A 12,033-nucleotide genomic window follows, 5' to 3' on the forward strand; every position below is an offset into this window, starting at 1 on the left:
AAAGTAATTGGTCTTTTGAGCAATCAGACCGACATAGTTCTATGATTATGTCATTCCTGAGATTTTTATCCTCTGGATATGAAACTCTTGGCTTCTAGTATAACATTCAGCAATAAAAAAATTTTACCTTTAATATTTTCTTTTCTAGGTACCCAAGGTCCTAATGAAATGCATTCTAAAAAAGCCTCAACTGTACCATGTTCTAAATCACACGAGGAAGTGTTGAACCCTCCCTCATCTAGTTTTTTGTCCAAGAGTAGGACATCCTTTGTTGAAGACAGTGAGTAGTAATGTGTTATTAGTTCTTGAGACTATTGCTATGAGTTGGAGACAGTAGTTGGTTCCTGGGACAATTGCCTTTTTACTTTTGTTGCTCTACACTTTATGTAATTCTTTTCAGTTTCATGTGATCTTATTTGTAAATGTTTGCTATTAATGATGAGCTCTGATTTCTTCTAAAGATGGTCTTTGGTCACATGCTTTGCATTCACTATTTTATTATGTAAGTCCTCTCCTCTCAAAGACTTTAGGAAAATAAAAGTCTCTGATACCTTAGTCTGTCGGTTGGTGGTCTTCACATTATTAGTGAATGACAAAATATAGTAATTTGAAAATTATCATCTCTGGGATTTTCATATGGTTAATATTATATAAAATCATTGTTAATGGGTAACTAGCTTTATAACATGTGGATGAACTATAACTTATATAGCCATTTAGGTTTTTAGTCATTTTTTATTATTTTTAAATAACTTTTCACAGAACATTTTTATGATAAAATTAAAATTATGTTCTTCCTGATTTAATTAGATCCCCACTAGTTTGCTGAGGATGAGTCCCTGATTTAATTGTTTTTCTGTGTGCTTTTTTTAAAATCAAGTTGAAAATAATATTTCTAAGTAGTGTGTATGAACATATTTATATTGCTATGTATATGTAAAATGATTTTTTTCTTAGAGTTTCATCTTAATGCTGACTTTAATTTGTCCAACTAGCGGAAATTGCTTCTGTGGATATGATTGCAAGTGCTAGGAAGCTAGGCGAGCCTATCCAATCAGCTATTCCTTTACATCCACCCTACCACCCTACAGAACCTCGAGCACCTTGCCCCATAGGAAAAGAATACTTGCGTTCAAGTCACTGCTCCCCTGCCATGAATTCTACTGGAGAGGGCATGGCATTTTCTGTGGTAGGTGGAAAAGCTTGCTGTCAATTGAATAGAAGTCTATAGATTTAAAGAGGTCTCTGCTAGAATAGTAGACAAGGACACTGCACTAATCAGAGCACTGTACTACTTAAAATTTACCTCTGCATACACCTGCATGTTCTTACTCTAGGAAGATAGGGACAGGATGAATGTATGAAAAGGGAGTAAGAGCCAACACATATTGAGTGTTTATTTTGTGCCAGGCATAGTTCTGGGTACTTGACAGGTATTGAATAATTTACTCATCACAACAGCTCTGGAGTAGGTACTATTTGTATTTCCCATGGGGAAGCTGATATGCAAAGGTTAAGTATCTTGTCTGAGGTCACACAGCCGTTGTGGTCAGGATTTGAATTCAGGCATTCTAGCATCAGAAGCCATATTTTATATCCCTAATGAAATAATTTAAAATTTTAAAAATATAAGAAAGTGTGAAAAATAACCTTTCATCCATATTCCTATTATCCAGCATCAACTACTATTAATATATTGGCCTATTTGCTTCCACTTCTTTCTTTGGAAAAAATCCCTTTTTATACAGTCGTCCTGTCCCTATCTTCCTAGAAATAAGAACAGGCAGGTGTGTTCAAAGGGTTCATTTATAAACAATGATACATTCTCATTATTGAAAATTCAAACAATGCAGAGAAAGTACAAAGATGACATAAGCATCATTAGCATTCGGTGACTATCATTCTGTGCATCTATTCAGATAGGAGTGTGCATGGAGAAAAAGAGAGAGAAAAGGGTTCATAAGATAATGGTTAATTTGGAGGAAGCTTAGTGGGAGATGTTGAAAGGGCTTCTGAGTTGCTGGTGATGTTTTGTTTCTTGACCTGAATGGCAGTTAAGTGGGAATGTTCCTTTTGAAATAATTCTTGAGCAGGACACTTGAACTTCAATAAAAAAGTTTTTAAAAATGTGATTATATTATAGTTATTTACTAAAAAGTATTAAATTTAATTTCAGTTTAGTAGGAAAAAAAGATACTGAAGTGAAATTGAAGAGATTCTTAAGCATCAAGTGTTTCTTCACCTCAAGAAATATTTTCTATAAGATTCCCTCTAAGGTTAAGAATTAAATTATTAACAATGTTGAGTTTTTACTCATATTTTGGGAGGTTTTCTCTTTAACTGTTTCAATTTTGGAGTTTCTATTGACTTCTTGATATGAAAGATAGTGACTTTAATACTTTTCAGTTATGATATCATTTTTTCAATGTCCAAGTGTAGTCATAACCTCTGAATTTTTCTATTTGAGAATATCTCACCTGCCTTTATATTTGAATGGCATCGTAAGGCACATTTTTTTTTTTCTCCAAGTACAAGTTTATAGACATTGTTTCATTTCTTTGGCATTGGGGATTAATAGAGTGTTTTGACAAATGTGTTTTTAAAAAAGCAAGAGAGAGAGAATAAAGGAACCTAGTTTTGTGCCACAGGCCCTCTATTCCTCTCACACCCGAAATGTTCTTATTTTTACGTGTCTCCTTTGTAGTTTTTCAAATCAACTCTCTTCTGTTTTTAATAGGAACCAGATAGTAGAATTTTCTTAACTTCCAAGTTGCCTAAAGATAGCAAACAGGAAATGTGTCCAGCTCAGGTCCAAGGCCCTAGGACAAGGAAGCTTCCCAAAGGAAAAAGGTAATGTTGCTGCATGCTTCAACGTTTGCAGTCTGTTTGCAAAGGGAGTTGAAGAGTAAGGGGTATACTCTCCAAACTTAGCTGTGAAGACGAGTATGAAATATTTGTTAAAGCACATATTACAGTTATTTTGAACTAAGTAATGCACTCTTGGCTGCTTAAATGGTCACTTTTATTACAGATCTGAAAACAGAGCTGCAGGCTCCTCCTGGGATTCACCTTTCTCCCAGAGGCCAGGAAAGAGGTTAACAGAACAAGAATTACATGCTGTCTCAGAGAAACTGTCTCAGCGGCTATCTGAACTAGATTGGGCAAGTCTTGTTTTTTATTTAAATTGAGGTTACCGTCATAGGTGAGCATTTAAGTGATCCTCCAGTTGAAAGCTAAGGTACTGGAAAACTAGTTGTGTCTTAATTACTGTGAAAATATTCCATAAGTCAAGCAGGTAGGACATAGGGTCAGAAATGATCTCCTAGCCTTTAATGATATGAACAAATTTGGTACAGATTTATCCAAGTTTTTATTGAATTCTGATGAAAACTAAATCATTTAGCATAAATGATTACATTAAACCATTTATCTTTAGATACATCTATATAGTTTCTCTTTGTTACTAAAGATAGATTTGGTATAAAATTAGATGGACCTCTGATTCTCACAAAATACAATATTACAGTTTGGGGGTGTCATTGAATAAATGTATTAAATTCCTATGTGACTTACTCTAAAGATTATTGAAACTGAATAGTCCATAGCACTGATATACACCCTTTAGAAACTAAACATGCATAAGCATCTGGAAACTTAGTGCCTAATTATCAGAGGAAGCTTTTTAAAGGTTCTATCTGTCTACTCCTTCCAACTTGCATTCTGCTGAAATCAATGAAAGATGTGGAAAAAAATTTTCTTGACAGATGTTAAAAAGTGCCCTGGGTGATCGAATTAAAGAAAAGACTGACTATGAAGAAGAGAATATTGGAAATGAAGAGGTGGAGAGTGGAAATGATGAGACACTGTCTCAGCACAGTGACAGCATTATGGAGTGTGGGCCGAAGAAGCGAAGGCCAGGTACTTATCCCAGAGAGGCCACGATGAGGACATCTCAGGGAACCACTTAGGCACTTCCGTCTGTTTATAGTGACTGGCTTTCTCGTTTTCAGTATTTCAAAATATATAAAAGGATCAAAAATAGTAACAAATACCTGTATCTTCACCATCTAGAAGTGACAGATGTTAAGTTACATTTGCTTTACACCTCTTGGGTTTGAGAAATAAGAGTTGAAATCCCCTCTGTCCTCCCCACAGTCCATTGTTTTTCCCTCCCTCAAAGAAACTACTCTCAAAGTTTTTTTTTCTTATCCCTGCTACTTTTTTCCAGTTTTATTGAGATATAATTAACATAGAACATTGTATTCGTTTAAGGTGTACAGTATAATGATTTGATATATGTACATATTGCAAAATGATTACCACAAGTTTAGTTAATATCTATCACTTCACATAGTTATTATAAATTTTTTTCTTGTGATGATAACTTTTAAGATCTAATCTCAACAATACTGTATCGCATATCTGAAAGTTGCTAACTGTAGTCACCATGCTGTACATTAGATCCCTAGAACTTATTTGTCTTATAAGTTGTATAGGATACAATGTATAGCTTGTACGTTTCAACCACCTTCATACATTTCACCCACCTTTTACCCCACCCCCTTCCACCTCTGGCAACCACCAGTCTGTTCTCTGTATTTATGAGTTTGTTTTTTTAGATTCTACATGTAAGTGAGATCATACAGTATTTGTCTTTCTCTGTCTGACTTATTTTACTTAGCATAATGCCCATCCATGTTGTCACAAATGGCAGGATTCCCTTCTTTTTTTATGGCTGAATAATATTCCATTGTGTATATATACACTACATTTTCCTTATCTATTCACCCATTGATGGACACGGATTGTTTCTGTATCTTGGCTATTGTAAATAATGCTGTGGTGAGAATGGCAGTGCAGATATCTTTTTGAGGTAGTAATTTCATTTCTCTTCTGGATATATATCCAGAAGTGGAATTGCTGGGTCATATGGTAGTTCTCTTTTTAATTTTTTGAGGAACCTCCATACTGTTTTCCATAGTGACTGCATCAATTTACATTCCCACCAAAAGTGCACAAAGGTTCCCTTTTCTCTACATCCTCTCCAACGTTTGTTATCTCGTCTTTTTGATAATAACCATTCTGACAGGTGTGAGTTGATGTCTAATTGTGGTTTTGATTTGCATTTCCCTGATGATTAGTGATGTTAAGCACCTTTTTGTGTACCTGTTGACCCTTTGTATGTCTTCTTTAGAAAAATGTTCAGTTCCTTTGCGCATTTTTTAATCGAATTATTTTTTTGCTATTGCTTGTATGAGTTCTTTATATATTTTGGATATTAACTGCGTAGATATCTGCTTTGCAAATATTTTCTCTCATTTGGTTGGTTGCCTCTTTATTTTGTTGATGGTTTCCTTTGCTGTGCAAAAGCTTATTAGTTTGATATAGTCCCACTTATTTACTTTTGCTTTTGGTGTCAGACCCAAAATATTGTCAAGACTGATGTCAGCGAGCTTACCCCTTATCTTTTTCTTCTAGGAGTTTTATGGTTTCAGGTCTTAACATTAAAGTCTTTAATCAATTTTGAGTTTATTTTGTGAATGGTGTAAGATAGTGGTCCAGTTTTCTCAAAACCATTTGCTGAAGAGACTGGTCTTTCCCCATTGTATGTTCCTGGCTCCTTTGTTATAAATTAATTGGCCATATATGTGTGGGTTTATTTTTGGGCTCTGTTCTGTTCCATTGGTCTATGTGTCTGTTTTTATGCCAGTACCATACTGTTCTGATTACTGTAGCTTTGTAATAAGAGTTTGAAATCAGGAAGTGTGATCCCTTCCCAGCTTTGTTCTTCTTTCACTCCAGATTGTTTTGACTGTTTGGAGTATTTTGTGGTTTCATAAGAATTTTACAATTGTTTATTCTATTTCTGTGAAAAATACTGTTGGGATTTTGATAAGGATTGCATTGAGTTTGTAGATTGCTTTGGGTAGCATGGATATTTTAGCAATATCAGTTCTTTTATTCCATGAGCACAGAATATCTTTCCATTTATTTGTGTCATCTTCAATTTCTTTCAATATCTTAAAGCTTTCAGTATACAGGTCTTTCACCTCCTTGGTTAAATGTATTCTTAGATATATCATTCTTTTTGAAGCAGTTGTAAATGGAATTGTTTTCTTAGTTTCTCTTTCTGATAGATCGTTATTAGTGTATAGAAACACAACTGATTTTTATATATTGACTTTGTATCTTACAACTTTACTGAATTCGTTTGTTAGTTCCAATAGTTTTTTGGTGGCGTCTTTAGGGTGTTCTACATAGAATATCACATCATCTGCAAATAGAGAGTTTTACTATTTCCTTTCCAATTTGGATGCCTTTTATTTCTTTTTCTTACCTAATTACACTGTCTGGGGCTTCCAGTACTATGTTGAATAAAAGTGGCAAGAGCAGGTGCCTTTGTCTTGCGCCTGATCTTAGAGGAACCAATTTCAGCTTTTCACTGTTGAGTATAAAATTAGCTGTGGGCTTGTCATATATGGTCTTTATTATGTTGAGGTACATTTCCTTTATACTCAGTTTGTTGGGAGTTTTTATCATGACTGGATGTTGAATTTTTCAGATGCTTTTTCTGCATCTATTGAGATAATCTCATGATTTTTGTCCTTTGTTTTGTTAATGTGGTGTATCACATTGATTTGTGGGTGTTGCACCATCCTTGCCTCCCTGGAATAAATCCCACTGGATCATGCTGTATGATCATTTTAATGTACTGTTGAATTCATTTGCTAATATTTTGTTGAGGATTTTTGCATCTATGTTCATCAGGGATATTGGCTTTTAATGTTCTTGTGGTATCTTGTCTGGTTTTGGTATCAGGGTAATGCTGGCCTTATAAAATGAATTTGGATGTGTTCCCTCCTCTTCTACTTTTTGGAAGAGCTTGAGAAGGGATTGGTATTAATTCTTCTTTAAATGTTTGGTAGAATTCACCAGTGAAGCCATCTCATCCTGGACTTTTGTTTGCTGGGAGGTATTTGATTACTGATTTAATCTCCTTACTTGTAATTGGTCTGTTCATATTTTCTATTTATTCATAATTCAGTTTTGGTAGGTAGTATGTTTCTAGAAATTTATCCATTTCTTCTAGGTTGTCCAATTTGTTGGTGTAGAGTTGTTCCTAGTAGTTTCTTATGATCCCTTGTGTTTCCATGCTATCAGTTGTAATGTCTCTTCTTTCATTTCTAATTTTATTTGAATCCTCTTTTTTTTTCTTGGTAAGTCTAGCTAAAGGTTTGTCTGTTTTGCTTATCTTTTCAAAAAAACCCAGCTCTTAGTTTCATTGATCTTTTCTATTGTGTTTTTAGTCTCTATTTCATTTATTTCTGCTCTGGTCATTGTTATTTCCATCCTTCTACTAACTTTTGGCCTCGTTTGTTTCTTCTTTTTCTAGTTACTTGAGCTGTAAAGTTAGGTTGTTTTTTTAAGATCTTTCTTATTTTTTTTGTTTTGTTTTTCAGTTTTATTGAGATAGAATTGGCATACAGCACTGTATAAGTTTAAGGTGTACAGCATAATGACTTGACTTACATGTATTGTGAAATGATTGCCAAGTTTAGTTAACATCTGTTATCTCATACAGATACAAAAAAGAAAAAAAATTCTTTTTCCTTGTGAGGAGAGCTCAGGATCTACTCTTAACTTTCAGATGTACCATACAGCAGTGTTTTTGTTCGTTTGTTTTGTTTTTGCAGGGGAAGATTTGCCCTAAGCTAACATCTGTTGCCAGTCTTCCTCCTTTTTTTCCTTCCTTTTCCCCCTGCAAAGCCCCAGTACATAGTTGTGTATAGTTGTAAGTTCTTCTTGTTCTTCTGTTTGAGCCATCACCACAGCATGGCAACTGACAGATGAATGGTGTAGTTCCGTCCCCAAAACCAAACCCAGGCCCCTGACACAGAGCACACCAAACTTCAACCAGTAGGCCATCAGGGCTTGCGCCAGCAGTGTTCACTGTACTCATCATGTTATACATTACATCCCCAGTACTTACCTTATAACTGGAAATTTGTACCATTTGACCACCTTCATCCAGTTCCCCCATCCCTCATCCCCTGCCTCTGCTAACCACAAATCTGATCTTTTTTTTCTGAGTTTGGCTTTCTTTTTTAAGATTGGCACCTTAGCTAAGAACTGTTGCCAGTCTTTTTTTTTTATTTTCTGATTTTTTCTTCCCAAATGCTCCCAGTGCATAGTTGTATGTTTTTTTTTTTAGTTGCAGGTCCTTCTAGTTGTGGCATGTGGGACACCACCTCAGCATGGCCTGACGAGTGGTGCCATGTCCGTGCCCAGGATCCGAACCAGCGAAACCCTGGGCCACCAAAGCAGAGTGCGTGAACTTAACCACTCGGCCACAGGGCCAGCCCCTGGCTTTCTTTTTTTTATATTCCACATAGAAGTGAGATAATTCAGTATTGTGTCTTTCTGTGTCTGACTGACTTCACTTAGCATAATGCCCTTGTGGTCCCTTTTTTTTTTAAATCCATTTAGCCATGCTGTGTCTTTTTATTGGAGAATTGAGTCCATTTACATTTAAAGTAATTATTGAGGGGCTGGCCCCATGGCCAAGTGGTTAAGTTCATGTGCTCTGCTTCGGTGGCCCAGGATTTCACCGATGCGGATCCTGGGCACAGATCTTAGCACTGCTTATCACGCCATGCAGAGGTGGCATCCCACATAGCAGAGCTAGAAGGACCTGCAACTAGAATATACAACTATGTACTTGGGGGCTTTGGTGATAAAAAGAGAGGGGAAAAAAAAGAAGATTGGTAACATGTTAGCTCAGGTGCCCATCTTTTCCCCAAAAAAAGAATAAAAAAATAATTATTTATACGTATGGACTTACTGTTGCCATTTTATTGTTTTCTGACTATTTTGTAATTCCTTTGTTCCTTTCTTCTTCTCCTCTTGCTCTCTTTTGTGTTTCAGTGATTTTCTCTAGTGGTATGCTTAGATTCCTTTCCCTTTATCTTTTGCATATCATAGATTTTTTTCTTTGTGGTTACCGTAGGCTTATATAATACATCTTATATTTATAACAGACACTTTTAAGCTGATAACAACTTGAGTTTAAACACCAACTAAAGTTCTACATTTTTACTCTGCCCCTGTATTTTGTTTTTGATGTCACATTTTACATCTTTCTATCTTGTGTATCCATTAACTAATAATTGTAGTTATAGTTATTTTTACTACTTTTGTCTTTTTTGTGTGAGGTCATAATAGTTTATAACATTATGAACTTTCAGTTGTACATTATTATTTGTCAGTCACCATATATATGTGCCCCTTTGCCCCTTATGCTCACCCTTGACCTACTTCCCCTCTGGTAACCACTAATCTGTTCTCTTTGTCCATGTGTTTTGTTTATCTTCCACATATGAGTGAAATCATGCAGTGTTTTTCTTACTGTGTCTGGCTTATTTTGCTTAATGTAATACTCTCAAGGTCCATCCGTGTTGTTGTGAATGGGACAATTTTGTCTTTTCTTATGGCTGAGTAGTATTCCATTACATATATATACAGCATATCTTCTTTATCCATTCATCAGTTGATGGGCACTTGAGTTGCTTCCATGTCTTGGCTGTTGTGAATAATGCTACAATGAACATAGGGGCATATAAGTCTCCTTGAATTGTTGATTTCAAGTTCTTTGGAGAAATACCCAGTAGTAGGATAGCTGGGTCATGTGGTATTTCTGTTTTTAATTTTTTGAGAAATCTCCATACTGTTTTCCATAGTGGCTGTACCAGTTTGCATTCCCACCAGCAGAGTATGAGGGTTCCCTTTGCTCCACATCTTCTCCAACATTTCTTGCTTTTTGTCTTGGTTAATTATAGCCATTTTAATGGGTGTAAGGTAATAGCTCATTATAGTTTTGATTTGCATTTCCCTAGTGATTAGTGATGTTGAACATCTTTTCATGTGCCTATTGGCCATCTGTATATCTTTGGAAAAATGTCTGTTCATATCCTGTGCCCATTTTTTGATCGGGCTGTTTGTTTTTTTGTTGTTGAGTTGTTTGTGTTCCTTATGTATTGTGGAGATTAACCCCTCATTGGATATATGATTTGCAAATATTTTCTCCCATTTGGTGTATTGTCTTTTTATTTTGTTCCTAGTTTCCTTTGCCTTACAGAAGCTCTTTTGTCTGATGAAGTCCCACCTGTTTATTTTTTCTTTTGTTTCCCTTTCCTGAGTAGATGTGGCATTTGAAAAGATCCTTCTAAGACCGATGTGAAAGAGTGTATTGCCTGTATTTTCTTGTGGGAGTTTTATGGTTTCACGTCTTACCTTCAAGTCTTAATCCATTTTGAGTTAATTTTTGTGTATGGTGAAAGATAATGGTCTACTTTCATTCTTTTGCATGTGGCTGTCCAATTTTCCCAACACTATTTGTTGTTGAAGAGACTTTCCTTCCTCCATTGTATGTTCTCAGCTCCATTGTCGAAGACTAGCTGTCTGTAGATGTGTGGTTTTATTTTGGGGCTTTCTCTTCTGTTCCATTGATCTGTGTGTCTGTTTTTGTACCAGTACCATGCTGTTTTGATTACTGTAGCTTTGTGTAGTACATTTTGAAGTCAGGGATTGTGATGCCTCCAACTTTGTTCTTTTTTCTTAGGGTTGCTTTAGCTATTGGGGTCTCTTATTACCCCATATGAATTTGAGGATTCTTTGTTCTATTTCCGTGAAGAATGTCATTGGGATTGCATTAAATCGGTAGATTGCTCGAAGTAGTATGGACATTTTAACTGTGTTTATTCTTCCAATCCATGTGCATGAAATATCATTCCATTTCTTTATGTCATTATCAGTTTCTTTCAATACTGTCTAGTAGTTTTCCCTGGATAGGGCTTTCACCTCCTTGGTTAAATTTATTCCTAGATATTTTATTCTTTTTGTTGCACTTGTAAATGGGATTGTATTCTTGAGTTCTCTTTCTGTTAGTTCGTTATTACAGTATAGAAATGCAACTGATTTTTCTAAGTTGATTTTGTACATTGTCACTTTGCTGTAGTTGTTGATTATTTCTAATAGTTTTCTCATGGATTCTTTAGTGTTTTCTATATATAGAACCATATCATCTGCAAACAGCAAGAGTTTCACTTCTTCCTTGCCAATCTGGATATGTTTTATTTCTTTTTCTTGCCTAATTGCTCTGACCAAAACCTCCAGTACTGTGTTGAATAAGAGTGGCAAGAGTGAGCACCCTTGTCTTGTTCCTGTTCTCAGAGGGATGGCTTTCAGTTTTTCTCCATTGAGTATGATATGGCTGTGTCATATACAGCCTTTATTATGTTGAGGTACTTTACTTCTATACCCATTTTATTGAGAGTTTTTATCATAAATGGATGTTGGATCTTCTCAAATGCTTTCTCTGCATCTATTGAGATGATCATGTGGGGTTTTATTCTTCATTTTGTTAATGTGGTGTATCATGTTGACTGATTTGCAGATGTTGAACCATCCCTGTGTCCCTGGTATAAATCCCACTTGATCATGGTGTGTGAGTCTTTTAATGTATTGCTGTATTTAGTTTGCCAATATTTTGTTGAGGATTTTTGCATCTATGTTTATCAGCAATGTTGTCCTGTAACTTTCCTTCCTTGTGTGTCCTTGTCTGGCTTTGGGATCAGGGTGCTGTTGGCCTCATAGAATAAGTTAGGAAGTGTCCTGTCTTCATCAGTTTTTTGGATTAGTTTGAGAAGGATAGGTATTAAATCTTCTTTGAATGTTTGGTAGAATTCTCCAGAGAAGCCATCTGGTCCTGAACTTTTATTTTTTGGGAGGTTTTTCATTACTGTTTCAATCTCTTTACTTGTGATTGGTCTATTCAGATTCTCTCTTTCTTCTTGATTCAGTTTTGGGAGGTTCTATGAGTCAAAGAATTTATCCATTCTTTTATAGATTGTCTAATTTGCTGGCATATAGTTTTTTAATAGTACTCTTTTATAATCCTTTGTATTTCTATGGTATCTGTTGTAATTTCTCCCCTTTCATTTCTAATTTTATTTATTTGAGGCTTCTCTCTTTTTT

The 12,033-nt window shown here is 35.4% G+C and overlaps 1 protein-coding gene across 1 annotated transcript in view; it reads left to right on the top strand.

Annotated features, from left to right (window-relative positions):
- CEP95 (centrosomal protein 95) overlaps nucleotides 1-12,033 on the top strand; it is a 39,920-nt gene that overhangs the window by 13,194 nt on the left and 14,693 nt on the right. The window contains exons 7-11 of the mRNA XM_046676054.1: nucleotides 149-280; nucleotides 996-1,189; nucleotides 2,738-2,850; nucleotides 3,032-3,161; nucleotides 3,765-3,918. Coding sequence (XP_046532010.1) covers nucleotides 149-280; nucleotides 996-1,189; nucleotides 2,738-2,850; nucleotides 3,032-3,161; nucleotides 3,765-3,918 — 723 coding nt within the window. The remainder of the gene's footprint in view (nucleotides 1-148; nucleotides 281-995; nucleotides 1,190-2,737; nucleotides 2,851-3,031; nucleotides 3,162-3,764; nucleotides 3,919-12,033) is intronic.

The sequence above is a fragment of the Equus quagga genome, chromosome 11, assembly GCF_021613505.1.
Source record: "Equus quagga isolate Etosha38 chromosome 11, UCLA_HA_Equagga_1.0, whole genome shotgun sequence".
Classification (NCBI taxonomy): domain Eukaryota; kingdom Metazoa; phylum Chordata; class Mammalia; order Perissodactyla; family Equidae; genus Equus; species Equus quagga.